Source organism: Pholis gunnellus, assembly GCF_910591455.1.
Source record: "Pholis gunnellus genome assembly, chromosome: 4".
NCBI lineage: Eukaryota > Metazoa > Chordata > Actinopteri > Perciformes > Pholidae > Pholis > Pholis gunnellus.
The window spans coordinates 6524719-6547029 of NC_136530.1; the positions used below are offsets into that span (position 1 = coordinate 6524719).

Sequence of the window (22311 nt, forward strand, 5' to 3'; positions counted from 1 at the left end):
CAGAAACTGTGTTATTGAAAATATTTATATATAATTTTTTTAGTGAGTGATTTCATGTAAAGACAAGTTTGAGGCATGACTATAAGTGGATGACCAGAGTTTGTGTAACATGCTCAAGGATGGAGGAGAAATGAGGGAATGATGGACGGACATGATGGGGTTTGAAGAAGTAGGCCACCAGGCCGGAGAAAAGTGGACACTGCAAAACAATACAGAGAAAGAAAAGTCAGGAGATTCAGTGAAAGCAAAATAACATTCATTCAACTTTTTTGAGCTCATTTATACAAAGATTTGCTTTCTTATATCGGGCTCTGGTGGTGTGTCAGAGCAGGTGGAGGACAGATGGAAAGAGACAGAGAAACATGTGACAACAAGATGGGCAGAGATTTTAGATTGTAACGTCGATGAAAGGCGGTGGGGGGGGATGCGGCATGTGTTCTGGTCCGACTTGTTAAGCGTGTGCATGCAGCTCATGTGGGTTCATGTTGACATGGCTCATGTTTTAGTAAATAGGCCAAAACACATGGCATATCACGACGATTCATCAGGGATAAGCAAATCCTCAACAGCATGGCGGTGGCCCATCTTATTTGACCTTTAAACGGTGAAATAGAAATTTGGGACACAGCCTTCTGTGTGTCTGGAGGACTAAATGGCAATCGCTGTCTCAATGCTGGACTCACTGTTAGCGAGCTAATTATTTGGTCACTTAGGTGTTATTTAGGTCACTCAAGAGGTCAAAGAAATAGCTCCTTACACAGCTTTCTAAAAAAATTGGAGATGGACTAGTGACAGCGTTTTGTAGTCTCATTAAGACACTTGTTAGCAGAGGGGTACTTACTGACGTCTTTTCTATCTGGAACAAAATGTTAAATTACCGTAAGCTTGTGTTATTTCAGGCATCTAACCAAAAACCCATTTAAAAATCCCACTGAGTTCGAGACGAGGGAACCGGATGTGCAAAAAACGCAAACTCATTTGTGGGTTTTAGGATGCATTACTGCAGCACACTATCTTTCTCTGCTCAGAGAAATAGATGGAGGATGTGTGAGAGGAATGGAGGAAAAGATGATGATGGGGGGCCGCCTTGTCGGCCCTTAAAAGCCCTTGAGTGATGGATGGTTTGTCAAACACTCTGATTGCCACAGGTCAAGAACACAGAGCAGCCATGGGTATAATTTAAGATCTGACAAGTGTGTGTGAAATTTGAAACTTTTCAACGTTTGATGGCTCGGACCAAAACACATGTCAGCCATTATAAAAACCAAAGGCCAGCGTTTCCCAAAGGTAACACAAGCGCAGGATTGTAGGTGCTCCTTCAGCTGCTTCTTTAAGGTGTCAACGACTGTCCTCATACATCCTCGTCTCTTTCTCCGGAGCAGCTGTTGACGAGCAAATGGATCACACATTTCTTTCACAGACGCACACAAGCATGCCAGGCTTGTTACATGACACACACACGCACACACACGTACTCACACGCGAAGGCGCTCCTACATGTAGATGTGCATGCACACATGAACACGCAGATTCCAGGTGTGGCTCCAAAGCAGTAATCAGGGTATAGGTCATTAATCACAAAGGTTTGTTAACTGCTCTTATGGTTGAGCTCACAGTCCGCTTCTCTCTCAGGTCAACAGGCTCTAGCTGAAAAACAATCCTTTTTCCTGTCGGTGGTAAACAAGCGTCCTCTGAAAGCCAATCTGTCCTAAGAGGAGAATATCGCTGTGTTTGTGTGTGTGTGTGTGTGTGTGTGTGTGTGAGCGTTTGCATGCATATATGTGTACATTTGTGGGTGTTACCACACTTTCAAGGCAGATGATTCATTACAGACAAGCCATGGGGTCGGGGGCCCTGTCAGCGACTGTTGTCATGGAAGCGAGGGTTGGAAGCGGCAGATCTTCTTTCAGTATCATCTTCAGTTTGTTGGGACATCGACCGGGCTTTTTCTCTCTGTTTCACTCTGTTTCTCTTTGTTGCTTCTCTCTGCTGTCGTGTCTCTCCTGCTCACGCTTTTTGCTACTCTGAGACGACTTCTTGTTTTTGTTAGTTTTCATTCTAATTTATGTGGATGTATATCATATTTTGTGTCTTTAATCCATGTTCAGACTACTACCTCTGCTATGCTAAAATATGTGCTAGATCTGTGCAATGTAGCATTTTTCTATTGTACAGTGCAAGAAGCAGCAAGACAAGTTAAAATGGCTCCCTGGTAGACACACACCGGGTCAGGCTCCTGTCTTCCTTTACTCACAGAATCTGCAATCACAGTAATTTCCACACTGTAGCACACAAGCACAGTATGTAACCACACATACACCCTGTGACCCAGCTGTATCTGTGGCTGCCATACATACATTATCTATCGATCTCTCTTCTCTCCTTATTTATGTTGAAACCGAGGCCTGCCTCGGTAAACTGGTTGGAGAGGAAATTCAGAGGAGACATCTGTCGGATTGTATTTGCCTATCTGACAAATAATTGTATAAATGTTCTGTGACCAGGGGCAGGTTTAGAAAGGTCCCTTTGAAGCTGTTTTGCATCACTTTATAATAATTTTTCATCTGTTTGTTGTTGTTTTGCATCACTTTTTGCTAATTTTGCATCTCTATAGTTGTTTTTGTGTCTTTTTGTGGTCGCTTTGCATCTCTTTGTGGTTGTTTTGTGCTTCTTTTTGTTTGTTATGTGTCTATTTGTGGCAATTTTGCATCTATTTATGGTTCTTTTGTGTCTCAAGATATTTGTTTTGTGCCACTTTGTAGTAATTTTGCGTCTCTTTGCAGATATTTTGTACCTGTCTGTGGTTACTTTGCATCTTTTTGCAACTGACTTTCCAACAAAAAATGTCAACTCAACAAACATTCACCTCATGCTGGTAATCCAACTTCAAAGCCTCTGACTCTGGTCGGGGGAGACGCCCTTCTAGTCTTGCCTCTGTATGTGGAGGCCTCATTGGACATACATTACAGCTTGTGCAGACATGTACAGACATTAGATGATGTTGACAAAGCCCAGTTTTTCTCTTTAGTTAACATTTCAGGGCTCATTCACATGAATGCAAGAATGAATGATGACATCGCTCCAACGACATGTGTTGTAACTTGTAACCATAGAAATGAGGACAGGATTTGCACTTAATTAGCAATGAGAGGAAGGGTGGGGAAAATAACAGCAGATGGTAGGAATGAGATATGAGGTAATGGACTTTCAGGCCTAACAGAGAGAAGCCACACAAATGCTTTTGGCTCTTCGCAGCTGACTGGTTATCCAAAGATAACTGTGGAAATGAAGGGACTTGTCTTTAAAGGTGGGTACCTGTGTATTGCAGTGAATACATGATCTCATCTGAGCCTGGATCAGTAATATCATCCTGAGAAGATGAATATTCAGTCCCAGTACACTGGTATCCCTATAGTCCAGATCCGTTCTTATTTAATATTCCTCTAAAATTCAAATTTTTTTTATCTCACAGATATAATCTCTGCAATAATCTCTTCTAGGTCCTTGTGTTATCTATTCGGCTGTCTAAATTTATGTCTATTCCTCTATTCTTTTATCAAACCCCTGTCACGACTCTGCAAATGCCTGTGGTCGCTTCTTCCTGTCATGACTGTCAGATGCGATATTATCTAGAATGGAGGCAGAGCACTATCGACAGACAACGGGACAAACACTGTGTGCGGAAGCAGCACGGGCAGACACACCATGGTAAATGTCAACTTTAATTGGATGCCTATCGTTTAGATATTGCCCGTCAAAAGACCAAATAAACAGCGTGACTCCCGATGACAGGATGTGAAGCTAATGTGTACCTGAGGGTATTAAATTCAGCAATCTCTAGTATCAGCAGCTGCTGACGGAGGACAAATACCAAGTCAAAAGTGAACTGAAGGGCACTCCGACTTGCTCCTTGTCTGTTTGTTTAGCTCATTAGCTCATGCTAACTATGTCACATCCAGTTCACCTTGCAACAAGCATAAAACCATATAGTTGATGAGGCTTTAGGTGAGCTGAAGAATACTGAAGCAGCAGCATTAGTGCAGTTTCACTTTAAAGGTTATTTTTAATTAGATCATTTGTCTACAAAACCACTTGAAGACGAGCAACAGCTTTTCTACCTCTGCAGTTTCTAGCGGCATGGCTCCATGGATGACAATTTCATTTTGTCAGTGGGCCCACCACTTTGGTCCAGACTGAAATCTCTCATTGCCATTGAATTTTGTACAAACACTGAGATGAGGATGATTTCTACTGATTTTGAGGATCTCCTGATTTTAGATATTTTAGTTTGTTCCAATGACATTTGTTACAGAAAATAGTTATTATTGTAATCCTCTGACTTTTCATCAAACATCACGTCAAAATTTCTGTTCGTCCAATACTGTGGTTTATGAATAAATACCAGGCGGCATTGCATTCTTTTTAATGACCAGCAGGGGGCGACTCTGGTTGTAAAAAGATGTCTGTTTGTATAGAAGTCTATGAGAAAACGGCCCTACTTCTCACTTGATTTACTACGTCAGTAAGCATTGTTAACATGAGTTTATGGTCTCAATCGCTATAGTTTCAAGTCTTCTTCAATACAGCATGATGTTCATTTCGTAAATTATAATCCAATTTAGAGTAAAATAGACGATAAAGCAGGGTATACTTTAGGGCGGGGCAACCTTGTGATTGACAGGTCGCTACAACAGCTTTGTCCGATCCGGGTGTTTTCAGTTTATGTAAGTTAATTGTAACCTTTTTTGATTGCCTAAAAATGTCTTATTCAGCGATCAGTTGTACTTAGCTCCACCCTCATACTATGTCACTTCTGGTTGCTTTGTGATGTTTAGCTAATCCTGACATGCTAACACAATAAACTTATATGGTTATATGGGTCTTAATACCTGATGCATATTAGCGTTATTATGTAAATATGCAAGTATGCTGATCGTGGCATTTTTAACTGTCACATTTTTTTTAATGTAATTATCCATTGAAGAGTACAGCTCCATTAGAAACAATGACAACATGACAACTGGGAAATTCCATCTGCTAAGATCATGTGATACAATAGAAGCCACAGAAGAGCTATTAAATAGGCCCTGTGGATTATATTGTCAACTGCTGCTCCCAAAGTTAAAGAATGAACTTTCAATCTTAATGACATGTAAAATGATGGCTTCAGCCTGAAGATATTGATACTTCAAGCACACATTTCAGTCAAAGACCAGTCAGGAGATCATTCAGGTTGAGGAGGAGAAAGTAATGACGAGTGAAAAAGTCACACAGGAGGAATAGGGAAGGAGCACCCTGTAGTTTAGCACACTGACCTATTGATGTCAATTCAGGTGAAAGATACAGTAGGTACAAACCAGATTACAGCCGCACAGAGAGTCGGAGGGAGACAGATTAGTGGGCATTTGAAAAGGGAGAAGGGAGAGGATTTAGCTGGATGAGGGAGAGGAGAGAGGATTACGGAAGCCAGAGCCTGAGTCCTAAAATAATCCTCTCAGTATACTGGGCTTTATGCACCGTGGGGCAGAGGCCAGTTTGAGCTGTAAAATTGTCATTGCATTCGTGCACCGCAGTTTGAACGTCCAGAAAGCACTTCTAAAGGTGTGATCATCGCCATCACCACCTCTGTTGAGGAGGTGTTTGATTTCCCCTTTAGTTTCTGTCTCCCGAGCCCAACACACACACACACACACACACACACACACAGCGGCAGGCACGTTCATTCCATCTGCCTTAATCTGGAAAACTGGTCGGGAGCTACATGCCTGTATTCGAAGCTCTAAGCGCCTCCTTCTTTCCGTGCTCCCTGTAGTAATTTGGGTATTGCCATGGTTACATGAGATTCAGGGTCAGGGGGTCACTGACGTTGCAGACGAACACCGGATGGATGTGTGGCTGCTTCATGGCAACAGAGGGACAAAATATAGCCACGAGAAAGACGGCAGATGAGGATCAGGAAGGAAACCATCAGACTTACAAAACCACGTTGAAATGGGAGGAAGAGGAAGTTTACAAGCAGAGAATATAATAATCACTTTCGGCCTTTTTCCCAGCATTGTGTTTTTAAAAGTGTGCATTCAGTAAGAAGCAAACACAGTACTGATTTGCATTTGCGTTCTAATGTTGTTGTTTTTGCAATTGCACAAGTGTGAGCGAGAGAGGATCTGTAGAAAAGTATAGACAAGCAAACAGTAGAGAGGTGTAAGAACATACAGCATGCACAGGTGGTGCTGAGAGATTTGCATTTAAAAGTATGAGCTTTGATTTCGACAAGATTCAGGACAGAAGCGTTCACAGTGGAAAAAGACAGAAAGACAAGGCGCAGTCTCACCACGCATGCACAGCAGAGAGTTGGGAAAGGGAGGGGTGTGAAAGCCCTGTGTTGCTCCACTAACCTACTTACCATAATCTCTGTCTTCTCATTTCATAACTGCGCCCGAGTTACATGATACACTCATTATCATACCTTGCCATTCGATTAATTTCATCTGCACTGTTATTCATCTGCACTGGCTTTTGTCTGTGTCGGAGGGTGTTTTTGCTTTCTTTCTCTTATATCCGCATTGCAAAGGAAAGCGACACAAATGAAAAATGTACCCACTATGCATTTTGCATCATGCATCATGCATCATGCATCATGCATCATGCATCATGCATCATGCATTTTGCATCGTGCATTTTGCATCAAGAGATGTGTACAAAACATCTGAACAGAATGTTTTTTAAATATACTATTAGAATATTATGTTTAATTATTACATTTGATTCATCTTGATACACATTGGGTTAAAAAAAGCATTCACCCTCGCTGCTTTAAAAGTAAAAAATATGCCCCGGATTGCAGGATTTCAGGAAATGGAAAACAAAACAAAACAACACACAGCACAGCAACCTGTGATCACACTTAAATCCACCAAGATTAGTGTTCGTTAATCCGGTGGTATAATGCTGCAGAGTTCTACAGTGTTGCATAAAGGGAAACTGAGGACACGAAAGCTTCTTTTATAATAGATATGGCTAATTAATTCACGAAAGTAAGCCAATATATCTTCCATTATGTCTTATAGAGAAATAGGCTATAGCTTTGGGTCCATTGCTGTGTTGGGGGTTTCAATGTTGTTCTGGTTTTGTGTTTGCAGCAGGTCTTCTCTAACAACCAAACAGTCATGTTTCATATAATCTGTTGAAAGAGGCAGAAATATGTGTGTTTTTGAACAAGCTATGGAAACGCTATAACCACCATGAGGGAAATTAGGAAGACAATAAATGCTCATTCACATCTTTGCTCCCTGAGGAAATATATACAGTTCTGTTTATTGTGTTTATTGTGTAACAAAAAGTGATGTTGAAATACAAATTGTACAGTTTAATAATTGTACGATAAAGTTGTGTATACTTGTCAAATTCGTGTTGCTTCTTCTATGTGGCCACTGGTTGACATTCATTTCAATCAGGAGAGACTTGTTTTATAGTTTAACAATGATTTATTACACAAGCAAATATGAAAAGTGCAAAGTCTTTGGCGATTGGACTCCATCATGAAGTACTATCACCGAGGGTAGGGATACTGAGGTCCAATAGGCCTAATCCCCCCTGGAGTCCAGACACTGGTGGTGGTGGTGAAGGGAGTTGCTCCAATCTGATGATGAATCAGGAGCATGGATGTGATGCTGACTGGAGGTGACTGGGGTGGAGGAGGGTCGCGTCTGCTTAGCTGAAATGACAACTGACAGCAGCAGAGAGAACACTTTTAAAGTTGACCGCACAGATATGATTGGCTTAAGGAAACTGTGCCGCATCTGGTTGGACAGTTAAAAGTGCATGCCCCCAATCAGCTGATAGAGTAATTACAAGGAGAGGAGAGACAGAGATGACCCGTTAGTGTCTTCCTGACTGAACTTGCGCTTGAGCTCCATTTCTGTATGTAACAATCTGTTTATATATATATATATATATATCCTCTAATATGTTTTGATATTGCAATTTGCATGTTTTCATATGAAAACATGCAATAACACCCGTATGTCCCTTTAAATCTGTTTAAAAATCTGCAATCTAAGGATGTATAGCCCACATTAAAGTGGCCGTGGAGAGCTCTTTATTGAGCTATAATTTAAAATGTTGCATAGTTCCTTTTCATCGGGGAACATTTGCGAAGAAATAAAACGGTGCGCTTGTTATTAAACAGTTCCCACGCTGGTAGACTGTCGGTCTGAAGTGACACACTGCCACACTTTCCCACGCACGCGAGAACTTCCTCAAAGCGCGCGGAGGGTGGCGTTGGCGCGCGCGCGCGTCGGCGTCAGATCACGGGGCACGAGGCGGGCGGACCGCGGGGTGAGGAGGATCATGTGTAGTCCACGCGCCGAAGCCAGGTTACAGGCAGCGAGACGCAGAGCAGGACAGAGAGAGGACGAGCTGCCGTAGACGTGTTTTTATCACAACAGTACCTCTGAGACTGCGCGGACAGGAAGTACATAAATACAACACACCGGTGCTTTCATTTATTTTAAGGTCGGCGCGTGCGAAGAAAAAAAAAAGGGTAGAAAAATCCATGTGAGGATTTGCTGTTGTGACAGTTTTCAGCTGCTCCGCGTTTGGAGAGAATAAGTGCGCTTCGCTCTCAGTGTTTCTCGGCTTCGTTTCCACCTGGAGTTGCATGACTTGAAGAGTTGACTACACTTCACCGCCACCATGAGAGGTGAGTTTGTGGAATTGGTATTTTGTTTGTGTTTGTATATAACTTTTGAGCTGCATTGAGCGCGTTGGAGGCGCTGCTGGCTGTGAGACTGTCTAAAGTGCGTAGGCTGCAGGCACGCACTGGTAGAAAACACCGATAACACCGCAGAGGCACATCAAATACACAGTTTATTAGGTTATGCATCAAACTGACATTACGGGCCTTGACAATTGTTAATAAAATGGTTAAAAGCGTAATAGGCACGTTTTGAAAAAAAAAGTGTTTTTTTTAATTACATCAAAACAAAATATTCGCAAAGTGTGTTGAGTTTATTTGTATAATCTGTAACGATTATGTGCATTTATTTAGATTTGCCTTTGATGAGAGGAATGCGTTGTAGCTTTGAATTACTTAATTTCAGCGGTGACTCCAGTTACGTAAGCGAGAGGAGGAGGAAGAAGAAGGAGGGAGGGAGTGAGTGAGTGAGTGAGTGAGGGAGGGAAGGGAAGGGAGGGAAGGAAGGGAGGAGGAGTGATTCAGAGGCTGTCAAACCGAGAGAGCTGCGGGCAGGGTTTGTTTACGGTGAATGAATAGTCCCCCTTTTCTTAGTTCTTCCTCCCTTTTATACTTGCTATGTTTTATTACACTTTAGTCAGACTTTTTTATGACCCAACCATTAGTCTGACAAATTGTACTGTCGACATTTTTTTTTTTTTTTAAATGCGTGTGATGTTTTAATGTGCCTCAAAAGCACTGATGGTGTGTTGAACTATGGTTTAATGCAATAGTTATAATTCATAAGCGAGCGTGTTTTTGTTTTCAGCGTCAGCAGCAGTAGAGAGAGAGAGAGAGCGAGAGAGAGAGAGAGAGAGAGAGAGAGAGGTGCTCCATTGACCTAGTTCTGTCATTGAGGATTACTCAATGTGTGTGTGTGTGTGTGTGTGTGTGTGTGTGTGTGTGTGTGTGTGTGTGTGTGTGTGTGTGTGTGTGTGTGTGTGTGTGTGTGTGTGTGTGCGCGCGCGCGCGCGCGTCTGGCGGTAGAGGGCCGCGGTCTGTCGTCATTACTAATGAGACAATAATATTTTTAATTAGTTATCGGACAGAATGTTCCTCTTTAGAATATTGTAAATTTAAGCTGCACTGGAGGATGTGACGTTCTTTGATACATATTTGATATGTGAAATCTGTTGTTATGTATTTTTGAACTTATACAAAGATTGAACAGGTTACAGTTTTGTGGAGTTGTGATGGTGAGCAGGATGTGAGCACAGCAAGTCCACATGTAACCGTGACGCACAGCAGGATTCAGTAAAGCTCGGCTTCCTCTGCCGTCTAATGTTCCTTACATCAACTATATGTGTCAGTCCGGTCAAGCATTGCAAGGAAAAAGCGGTGTATTGTCGTCATTTTCCTGATTCCCCTGATAGATTGCAAACAATGCTGTTCTACTTGTTTGTCTCAGAGTTGTTGTTGTTGTTGTAAACTGTTGCAAAAACAAGCTAGGTTGGCATGATGCAACATGATCAAACAGGCAGACTTAAATAAAGCACTTAAAGATTTTACGCCCCAGTGGACTAAGCCTTATAAGACAGTTGGAGCCCAGGTAGCCCGGGTTCAAAGGTGGTCGTAAAGAGGAAAGCTCTCAAAGCCACTATCTGTTGCAGCCTTAAGGACGTTCTACAGTGTGTGTCAAGTAGGGCTGCAACTAACGATTATTTTAATAATCGATTAATCTGTCGATTATTTGTTCGATTAATCGATGAATCGGATAAAAAAACAAAAAAGCATTAATTTCTAACCCTTTTTTCAAAAACAGAGCTGACAGTGTAAATTCACAGTGCAAAACATCTTCAGAAAGTGCACAAACAGGTTGCTTGAACATCCCTGAGCTGTTAAAGTAATAATTTAAAAAAAGAAATGGACTAATATCAGGAGTGGGGTTCAGTGGGTTACCCAAAATACTCTGTCTCTTATCACCTACAAGTATAACAGTACTTTAATGAGTTAACTGAATAAACTTTACCGTGTTCGCCTGGTAGACCAGCAGTAGAATAACAGAATGGGAAGAAAAAAAAAAAAAAAAAAAAAATTCGCTGTTTTCACCCGCCATTTCTCATCTTTCTGAGCTCCGCTTAACTTCCGGTTTAATGGTCATGTTACAAAAACAAAAGCTCGTCTATCATAAGTAAAACAACGGCGAAGCAGTTACGAGTTTAACACAAGGTACCCAAAATGGCAATACATGTAATGTATTATAATTGCAGAAATAAACAAAAAATAATACAAATCGCGTAAATCAACTTCCGGTGTTGTCATGGCAACGTTTATACGCCGGTCAGAGTCAGCTACAGAACCGGAGTCCTATTCCATTATTCCGAGCTGCGGTGTTCAGGCGACCGGGCCTGCTGTGAACACTCAAACATCTCCACGACTCATTGAGTGGCGTAATAATCGCGCGACACAACGAATCGATGATGAAATTCGTTGCCAACTCTTTTGATAATCGATTTTTATCGATTTTATCGATTCGTTGTTGCAGCCCTAGTGTCAAGGTTCCCTTTCTCTATGACAACTTCACGCTGAGATTCCTTTCTTCTTATCTAAAGCCTTAACTCTCAACCCAACCCAAAATGTCATTGCAACTTGTTTTGCGGCGCAGCAATACAAACAATGATTACATACAAATAATATTTTTCTATTCAGTATCTTAGGTCGTTTTTTAAAGGCCTATGTACTATCCTATCTGTGTTCCAGGTATGCAGGACAAGTGACATTTAAAGAGATTTTAGCTCAAGGCCACTGTGATTGCTGCAGCGTCGTCCTAAATGTGTTTCCTGCGGTTTGGAGCCGCATGCAAAATGACACGCTGCGAACTGAATTCCTCAGTCTGGTTTTGCTTGTGTTGCGGAGGCCCACTTGGGTTTAAGGTCGGAGCTGCACAAACGGCACCATCAAGTGAACGCACTTTTATCTTCTCTGATCAATGGCGAGGGACTACAGAGGCACAGTGTTGTGTGGTGAGGACTGGTTTCTTGACTGGTTTGTTAGCATTGTTGTTCAGCATGTGAGAGGAAAGTGGGAAAAGGTTGGAGTACGTAGGACTGTCATGACATTGTTTTTATTGTTTATAGTCGGGGGGGGGGGGGGGGGGGGGGAATCCATTACATCAACGATAAGGCATGCAGCAGAAAAAGAGGGACGGGTAAAAAGTATCCTCACCTGATTGGGCCAACAGCTGTACTGCTGACCTAATTTCTAGGGTGTGGGCAGGTAGAAATACAATTAACAAGGCTGTCAGGAAACTAGTTATGCATATTTTGCTGACTGCGTCACTTATAACACAGAGTTTCAGTGATACTCTACAGCAATGCAAAAAAACAGCAGCAAGGGCGACAGTTAATTAAGAGCGATGCATGATGCAGGCCTGTGCGGTGGACTCGGTGTACGCCGACACCTCTCGTCCCACTACTATTGCATCGGCTGAGTAATTACCGAAAACCTGTAGTGCATTTGTAAAGAGTTTGGGGTTAGTGTCGGGTCATATTGAGCTACCTGCGTTCTCTAGGTAGGTCAATGGGATTGCACAATACACCACATATGCTGTTCCTCCCGTGGAGGCCCCAGAAGCCCCTCAGAATGGAGGGAGAGTATACAGCATGTCATGTAAATGTTAAGTTCAAGGTAAATAGGACCTTGGACACTGTTTGATTAGCTGGGTTGAGCGAGCAAAGTCTCCCTAGCAGAGGTTTTACTGCAGTGATGAAGAAAAGCGCTGAAAAAGCACTTTTAAATCGCCCCATAGAGTTTAAAAAGTGTTACTGCCGTGTTAAAATATGCTTTTCTGCAATACGGTTCCAGGAATTAATATGCAAATTATGATAGGAGAGACTTTCCAACTTGGCGTAGCGGGAACTGCACATCAAAGCTCCTGTGAGGTGTATTAAGTTACTGGCTCGTCATTTGCATATATACTGGATATTGTTCAAGCTCTATTTAAACTTCAAAGCTATTCAGTTAAATTGTAAAATTCAAAATGTTCAGCTATGATTACATTCCTTCTCAAATATAGACATTGTGTTTAAACATGTAGTCTTTAATACATGTTACATGTTTAAACACACAGAATAGGTGTTTTTTCTTGTTTGCGTTGCTGAATAAGAACCAAGTTCTCCAAATAAACTCCGTTGACAGTAAAGAAACTGTTCTTCAGGCCCATGCTGCATCTCAACATACCCAATAATGTATGGTAGCAGCAGAATACACTGTTTTAGTTGTCAGAGACCCCTCTAATAATCTGCACACTGTTATTTACTCTAAACAGTGTCCACTTCTGCGCTAAGCTGTGATTTGTGCAATGTTTATTTGCCAATAGACCAGAGCGGCAGAAGGAATCTCCGGGCAGCCAACTGCACCGGAGTAAAAATAGATGCGTGGTCGAGCTCAAACGCAGCTGAAATTTCACTCAAATACTTGACGCGCTGCAACAAGTTAAGAGCTGCTCTTAGCCATGTTAGTTGCACCTGCTGCAGCTTACTGTACTAGATGTTTCGGGAAATATTTCCAGATGTTGCTCAAGTGGCAGTTTGGCCCCGTCGGGGTTTTCGACTGACCGTCCGTCTTTCGGTAACTCAAACCTTGCATTGTTTTCCTTCCAAACCAAAAAGGGGCGACTCCACCCTCGCCTTTGAATAAAAAGAAAGAGCCCCTCCCCCTTTTATGCTGAACGAGAAACTGTGTCAGTGGAGCAGCTCCTGCTCACTGGGCCTGACGGCGATGCTCGGCTGACTGGCAGGTGAGACCGGCGAGTCACGGACAAAAGCCGCTGACTCGACGGCCAATGGCAGCGCAGGACAGTGAGGGAGGATCGTCGCCCTGTTGCCAAGGCAACCACCTTTTGAATGAGTGTGTTCGTGGAATGCGGCCAGACGGGAGTTATATAACAGGCCGAAGGGGTGGGAGCGATTTAAGGGAGCAATAGAAAGGGATTTTTTTTTTCCCACTTTTATTTATTTATATCCCCTCGGTTGCGTTGGCCAGGAGGAAGCACTCAAAATATGTCTCCTGCGCTGCACAGAAAGTCTTTGTGGGGGCAAAATGTTATAGTTGTGATTTTCGTCGGTCACGAAACTCCTGCGCTTTGCCTGTCTGTGTGACGCATATAGCTCTCCCCACACAGAGTGACTCATGTGATTGGTTGGCCGTGATGTCGCTTATCAAAGAGCCTTTAGAAAACAGCAATTTTCTGGAGATCTGCGAAGGCCGGGCTAAAGCCATCGCTGAGATTTACAGGTTACCTAATACCCCTTGTGACCCAACGAAAGTGGTTTGAGGGTTGTTTGGCTCACCCTGCTGCCCGGTGCCGAATCAACATTTTGCGCACACAGTAACAGTTGTTTTGTGGGTTACAATCTTAGGCTCTTGGGAGGGTTCGGCACAGCAGTATGCCTTTTTTTCTCACAGCATACCTGCTAATATGTTGCCATCCTGGAGGAGGAGCGACGCAGAGAGAGAGCCGTGAAACTTTATAACCCCGGGCCTCAGCTAATGCAATTGACCTGCTATTCTGGGCTTGAGGAGGCCCGGCTACTTAGATAAACAACATAATGAAAAGAACAGGCTGTTCCTGAGTAAGAAGGCTCAGGCCTCCACAATCAACTCAAGGTGTATAATGTAAACATCCACCGTGTTCTTGACACTTTCTCCACAATCGAAGCAACGAATGTCGTCGTTATTAGCCGCATTTCAAACCTTGTAATTGACGACTCTTGACTGTCAAGAAATAACCTGGACATCTCGTGATAAAATTCAAGTGTCACATGCAGTCAATATCAATATTTACACAATCCTGATTTTATAAAATAAAATCAGGATTGTGTAAATGTTGATTCACCATAAGCTGCCCACTTCTTTTGAGGTGTTATATTGACAATAACTGCTGTCAGCATGATACGCCTAAAAAGAAAATGTTGAATGTTCCAGTTAGCCTACTATACTGCAACGGTGACCAAAAGATATGTGTTTAACTGTGGGACGGGTTTTTGTAGATGCAAATCGAACCAAATAAACTCATTTACTTCTACGTTTTGAGGTCCGTATCTGTGAAATGTTCACTGATTTATGTTTTGTTCCCTCTCATTCGTCTCTCTCTCCAGCTCAAATAGAGGTGATTCCGTGTAAAATCTGTGGGGACAAATCCTCAGGGATTCACTATGGCGTCATCACCTGTGAAGGCTGCAAGGTGAGCATTCATCCATCTCCCTCATCAATTGTTAGTTCCTGTGGTAAAAATAGCTTTAACGGTGTTGTTATCACCATTCTACGCATTTTGTTTATGATCCAGCCAACAAACATTAACATGCTCACATTGTGTGTGTGTGTGTGTGTTTTTTTTTTTTTTTTTGTGTGCAGGGTTTCTTCCGACGCAGCCAGCAGAACAATGCTATATATTCCTGCTCACGACAGAGGAACTGTTTAATTGACCGGACCAACCGTAACCGCTGTCAGCACTGCCGACTGCAGAAGTGTCTCGCTCTGGGCATGAGCCGCGATGGTGAGTTCAGCCACTCGATCTATATTTAATTAACTCCCCAGTTTCCACCTCCCACTTTTTGCTTGTCACTATGAACGAGTCATGTAATCTGTGTCTGATGTAGGCCGTACCTTCCTGATTGTTAACTTTTTTTTTTTTTGGCCCCTTACATTCTCCTGTTGCAGCAGTCAAGTTTGGTCGAATGTCCAAAAAGCAGCGCGACAGCCTGTACGCAGAGGTCCAGAAGCACCAGCAGTCCCAGCAGTGCGCGGCGCTCGGTGTCCGCGAGCGAGAGGACAGCGACATGGCCGACCACGGCCGCACCTTCAGGAGAAGCTCCACCGCCGCGCTCAGCGACCTGGAGGACATTAGCATGCTGCCGGAAGGCCTGCTTTTCGACCTGCCGCTGACCCCCGAGGACGCAGGTGGAGACTACTGTAACCTGGACATGCTGGGCGGCAGTGCAGGCAGCACCTCATCCTCTCAGAGTTCACCAGAACAGACCAACTTGGACTTTGTAGACGCCAACCACAGCATCAAGCACGAGTACCAGCTGTTGCACGACTCTGGACTCTTCTCACATGCGATCCTCAACCCGCTGCCCGAGGGCTGCTCCCTGCTTGAGATCGGTCAGTATGAACGCCGAGCTGCTGTATGAAGGCTGCTGCTGTTGTGTGTCTCATTTCAATTTCAGTAAATCTCATTGAGAAAAACATTCTCTCTGTTCAGAGCGTATAACTCAGAGTGTGCTGAAGTCCCATATTGAGACGAGCCAGTACAGCACAGAGGAGCTGAAGAGGATGGCGTGGACCTTGTATAACCCGGAAGAGACACGCTCATACCAGACCAAGGTATTTATGGCACATTATTGTATTGCATGCATGTGACATTCATCCACATTACAAGAACTGTATTGTGAGGGAGGGAGGTTTTCTGTTGTTTTTTTTTATCTTGCACAAAAATCATGGAATGCAACTTGAATTGCAATTCTCATGAAAGCCTCCCTGTCTCTTGCTTTGTCTTTTCAGTCAGCTGAGGCGATGTGGCAACAATGCGCCATTCAAATCACCAATGCAATCCAGTACGTGGTCGAGTTTGCCAAGCGCATCTCTGGCTTCATGGACCTCTGTCAGAACGATCAGATCATCCTCCTCAAAGCAGGTCAGTGCACGACGGCAGCATACGCTCACCTTGTAGGTTCAAGTCCGTTCTATGCTTTGTGTTCAGCCACGCAACAGTCAGGAGGTGTTTTTTTTACAAGACATGCAAGTAAAAGGTGCTTCTGAAGAATGGGCCGGCCTTGTTTCCTGTGAGAAATGTTGAATGGCCTGACAGTCACTTTAAATGTGTCAAATCCACGCGGTGGCGCCACATAATCATAAGTCACCAAACATTTTCTGTGTCAGGTATGAACCAGTGACTCAATTACCTTTTATGATGTTAATCGCATCCTTCGTCGTGCGGGTGACAATTACCCCGTCATTCATAGCTCTCTCAATAAATTAAATAAAACGAACTTGTCAGTGAAGAGTGTTTTACTTAATGTAATCATGACGGGGCAGATTTGGCCTCACTTTGTTTGAATAAGAAGTCTTCCTCTTACAACACGTCAGGTATTGGTGATTATTTAAAAGAACCACTCTCTGTTATTGTCAGAGGAGTTACCTTTTTTTGTGGAAGGTTTTCTTCTTGATTGATTTTTGCACATTGTTCTCTAGATGACTGCATTAAGCAGGACAAAACAACATATAGGGATGAAAATAATGGTTTTATTTTCGCTGCTCCTTTTCATTTTATCCTTTTAAAATGAAATATTACAACCGCTTAGTTCTTTTCAGCATAGCTGCTGACCATGGCTTAACTAGATAATTGACAAGGATTTTTAAGGCTCCTTTTCCTCTATTTAAAATACTTAAATACGTACATGCCACTAATCTTTTTCTTGTGTGTTCACAGGCTGCTTGGATGTTCTTCTGATCCGTATGTGTCGGGCCTACAACCCCATCAACAATACGATGCTCTTTGACGGAAAGTTTACAACTGCTCATCTTTTCAAAGCACTTGGTGAGTGGACTCTCTCTCTCTCTCTCTCTCTCTCTCTCTCTCTCTCTCTCTCTCTCTCTCTCTCTCTCTCTCTCTCTCTCTCTCTCTCTCTCTCTCTCTCTTCCTCTAATGGGAAACACATCCCAGCCAGTTGTTTCTGTTTTGATGACGGATTTATCCTTCTCCTTGCGTCTAGGCTGTGACGACCTGGTGAATGCAGTGTTCGACTTGGCTAAAAGCCTGAGCCGCATACAGATGTCCGAGGAAGAGATGGCTCTCTTCAGTGCTGCTGTGCTGCTCTCACCAGGTGAGATTATATTTCTTGAACTACAAATATTTATGCTCATTGTGGTGTTTACAATCATGAAATCAACCCGTAGAGTCCATATTTCATGACAAGGTTGTGTGATTGACTTTACTGATGGTCATTTTCCAAAACACAACTTTTTTTTTTTACATTCAACAACTAGCTTGTCACTGCACCGGCTGCCTGCTGTTAACTCTTGGATGTTTAAGAGTCATGAGAGTCCCTGCTGACAACGGCATAACCGTGCAATGTTAATATAACGTTGGCATGACAAAAAAGGCATTATGATGGATGACTTTCATGTAAGAATGTCCAATATGTTGTGAAGCCAACATCTGTAAAGTATAAGCAGTGAAAAGATAATCTGCACAGCACAATCGCCTGCAGTGCTCAGTGCATTTTGTATTCCTCCCCTAGATGTGTGTACATTGTAAACCTCACCAGATTCATATTGGCAACAGGACAACACTAATGAAACCGTCTTGTCACTCTTAATTTCCCTCAGACCGACCCTGGCTGACAGATGTTCACAAGATACAGAAGTTGCAGGAGAAAGTCTACGTGTCTCTGCAGCGCTGCCTACAAAAAGAGGGAGCATCAGAAGAGAAACTAGCTAAGGTACAAACCCTGCTGCATTACTGTGCCAGTTTGGTGACGTGATAATTTACCTGTTGTGTTTATTTCTTCTTTTAACTCATTCTGCTCTTCTGTATTTCCTTTCTAGATGGTGTCTAAGCTTCCCATCATGAAGTCCATTTGCAACCTTCACATCGACAAACTGGAGTTTTTCCGCCTGGTCCACCCTGAGACCGCATACACCTTCCCTCCTCTGTATAGGGAGGTTTTTGGCAGTGAAATCACCTTCCCAGACTCCACAGAGGGCTAGAAGGGCTTAGCTGAATAGAGGGATTTAAATGGAGACATTGAGGTGTAGGGATGGGGAGATTAAAAAAAATGTGGCAACCAGCTGAGTCAAAACCAACCAGCAGTTCAATGACAATCCTGCACGCTACACTTTAGGACAGACTCCTCTCACCTGTGAGCTCCCAACCCTGTGGAGGAGCTCACACTGCCCTGCCAGCCAGTCCATTCAGCTTCAACGTAACACTACAGGAACTGCTGCTGGCTACTCAGTACATGTTACCTCTTTTCTTTTTGGAACTTATTGAAGAGTAGCCTACATCATATTGTCAAAAAGATATTTTTCTATGAGATGACCGTAACCTTTCTCTCATAAAGCTGAATTTGACTCTCGCTATTCTCAAAGTTCCTGTAAGCTATTGTTGAATGTATCCCCTCTTTTCCCTTTACCGTTTCAGCTCAGATCTAGGCTCGAAATCGAATGTACATACTTAAAATCCTCACCTACTTTCAGAGGTTTGCAGTAATGATGCCTGTGTCAGTTCTCTTGTGTAGTAACAGCTTATTTAATTCGATATTTTTGGTAGTGCCCATATTATGCAGTTTTGTAATGTATGAACAAGCTGTTTAAAGGGACCATGATCAAACTCACAAAGAGACAGGGCTTTTAAACTGTGTGAATCGAGGGCAAAACAGAGTGTTTGCACCCACAAACTCTTGCACACAGAGCACAAAACACAGCGCTTCAACTGGTCTTTGTAGGTGTTTTTACGAGCACATCCACAGACGCTGATGTAAGTGAGCTCTTTTTTTTTTTTTTTTTAATGCAATCAGTGACCTCAGCCCGAATACCTTTTCCCTTTGAAATTGCCACCTGGAGAGTGAGAGAATCACAGAGGTATTTTGAAAGTATTTTCAGATGCTCCTTTTATATATATAGTATAAATAATAACACCTATACAATCATGTAAGATAAGAGCAGTCATGATTTCATCCCGAGTTAGGTGGAGGGTGATGATATGCTCGTGCTCAGGTCTCTCGTACAGATACTGCCCGGCCAAAACTTTGGGGATCTGGGGCGGAGAGATTGGTGTTGTAGAAAAGAAAATTGAATAAATAATTATGGCACTTATGAGTCCTTGTTCGATTTCCAAAATGAACTCTCGGTTTTTACGGGTTTGCGCTCAGACTGCCATCTGTGAAACTCGTGTTAAACCAGTCGGAAATGCCAGATACACCCACCCGCTGTAGATAAGCTGTATGAACAAGGTGCTGGGCAGCCGACCACTGTGGGGTTATGAGCTCTCATGGGCGAGCGTCTGGAACTGTCCCGCCTCAGCCCCCCCCTCCCCCCCTCCGCAGAGGGGTGCCATCGCCCAAAAAACCTCCAGCACCGTCTCAACCAGCAGATTCAAAAGACTTTGGGAGGAAAGAAATAAAATGAACTTGAGAGTTTGGTGTTGCAATGTGACACTTAAATCACATTTTCCACCTACGTGGTTGGACGAGGGGCAAAGAATGGAGAGTGGACTTGGCGGTGATGGTGTTCTTTAAGCCCAGTCGGAGGGGCTTTACTGTCTGCGGCGACTATCACTGCTTCGGGTCGAGGCCGACTGTGCCGTCGCAGGAAGCCAAGGTGTTCTGATTGGAGAATTTGATCCTCTGTCCCCTCCCTTACTACCTCACCCTCTTCAAACACTACACGGCGCAGCAGAGGGTTGACAGAGCCATCAGCTACCCCCCTGAGCTTCTTCTAAAATACAACAATTAGTGGTGAAATTTGAAGGCCAGTGACTAAAACTATCATAAAAGTGTTGTCATGCTCTTAAAACTGGACAGAAGACAAACGTATACTGTTGGCATCCTCTCTTACTGCTTTTCTATCATTTGAGAGCAGTGCATGCCTTTAAGTGCAGGAAGCCCTACTTATGCAGAGATCTATCTGAAGTCTCTGGAGACATTAGGGTGTGTCCAGATGAAACCTTTTATTCTTCAAAGTAGGGGAACATATTGGATTTCTGTCCCAGAGGAGCTACTAGAAAAGAATAGTTGTAATTTATGCTTTTTTTTTTTTTTATCTTAAGCATTCTGCGACAATCACACGACAGATGTTGGATGTCTAGCTCTATTTAATATGCCAGCCTGGTTTGCTTTGCGCTGCTGGGACAGTGCTGTTCGCCATACATTATCTCACATAGTATGAAGGGGTGTGACCCTTATCTGGGTACGTAAGACAGTGGGATTGTGCAATAAAGTATTTCCCATCGTAATAGCACACCAGCGTTGTTAAACCTCGCAGCACCACAAATAATGTTATTTAGAATATAATGTACCAAATACTCTAGCCAACCACTACACGGGTCAGCTCTCGGCTGACACCACAGTCGGATGACGCTTACAGATTGTAACAAAGTGCAATACTTTGTGTGTGTGGAGAATGTGAGACATGCTGCTTTGAAAGGGGTCGGTGTAGTTTTTGCATGCCTAAACGCGGTCCAGGGGGGCAGCACTGAAGATCTGCACTTGCATTTCCTGAGTTACTCAGGGAGATAGCTGGGCTCTCTGTCCTACGGTGTCTGCAATTAGTCTAGCTATAGCAGGACACCTTGCACCAACATGGAAGACCTTAAAACCTTGATCACTGTGTACAGTACATGTTCTTGTGAATGTTTTATTTCGAAGTATCAAAGACTTTACCCCTGTCTAATATCATTATTGCAAGACCTTTTTTTTTTTTTTTTTGAGTTTGAGTCATAGATGAAATAGGATATTAAAAATAGTAAAATAAATATAAAAGGTGGATTATAATCTCTGAATCTTGTGTTGGTTTTGTTGTGATCTTTTGTTTCCTAATTTGTATCCCTATGTGTACTGTTTCTTCTCATCAGTTTAGTGTCATTTTTGTCTTGGAGAGATGTAATTCTATTTTTTTAAAGAGCGTTTTTAAAGATGTCTCCCTAAAAGTTTCTCTTTTGTCATGATCCTTCTGTTTATATGTTCACGATATTTTAAGATTACTATTATTAAATCAATATAGATTTTAATAAGAAATAATTTATGACATGTTATGGATATAAAGCCTAAGAGCTTTTAACACAGTAAAGTGTTATTGCACAACGGTGATACAATGTGGATTTAAGAATGTAATAAAAGTCTTTTTACAATTAAAATAAAAACGTGTTGCTTCACTTTATGTTTCATGAAACTAATTGCACCCAAAATGATCTGCACAGATGAACCAATTTATTCTCCATAACCACGTGAAATAATACATTTATCACAGTTTTATTAGACACAGATTCCTTTTCTTTTGGAAAGACAATATGTTTGGAAAGAACATTTTAAGGACACTATTTACACCCAAGGAAAAAAGGTGATTTCAAAAAAAGTTATTTGGATGGCTACATTATTTGTGTCCGCATACATAAAAGCAGAGTAAAGGATACCCTGTATTGCAAACATATATTGCATTATTACGACCATGTGGTAGATAACAGCTGTTCAGACACACAATCACATGGTTGAGTATGTTTTTATTCCCTGTAACATAATTTAATGTATTCACAACCAAGTGCATGTGCATTATTTGATGTTTGTTCTCATAAGTTGCATTTTCTGAAATACCTGATACATGACATTAACCAAATAGCTACACAGCAAATCTTGGCAAGGTAGTTTTCCAGTGTAGGAAAACTTTACACCATAGAGTGGGAGGAAGTGGGTTAATATAGGAGCCCAATTCCTTATTTATGCCCTGGGGCAAGTTCAGCGTTAATCAGCTATATTTCAAGCCATAACATATAACAATCTCATTTCGTTTTATATTTGCCAAATCGGACCACTAAGCCATTTTATTCGTGTCTTCAGATGGGCTTTGAGTAAATCGCCTGA

The 22311-nt window shown here is 42.5% G+C and overlaps 1 protein-coding gene across 1 annotated transcript; it reads left to right on the top strand.

Annotated features, from left to right (window-relative positions):
• Positions 1-8364: 8364 nt before the first annotated feature.
• On the top strand, positions 8365-21536 carry rorca (RAR-related orphan receptor C a). Its single transcript, XM_079157520.1, has 10 exons — positions 8365-8701; positions 14833-14918; positions 15089-15230; positions 15395-15838; positions 15939-16060; positions 16238-16370; positions 17166-17273; positions 17449-17559; positions 18065-18177; positions 18284-21536. The coding sequence occupies exons 1-10, from the start codon at positions 8695-8697 to the stop codon at positions 18443-18445; spliced, it is 1428 nt and encodes a 475-aa protein (XP_079013646.1). The 5' UTR covers positions 8365-8694; the 3' UTR covers positions 18446-21536.
• Positions 21537-22311: the final 775 nt, after the last annotated feature.

Excerpts from the sequence above, each read along its gene's own strand:
- rorca (XM_079157520.1), top strand. Across the intron at positions 16,061-16,237 it reads CACGCTCATACCAGACCAAG|TCAGCTGAGGCGATGTGGCA; the intron begins GTATTTATGGCA and ends TTGTCTTTTCAG. Across the intron at positions 16,371-17,165 it reads GATCATCCTCCTCAAAGCAG|GCTGCTTGGATGTTCTTCTG; the intron begins GTCAGTGCACGA and ends GTGTGTTCACAG.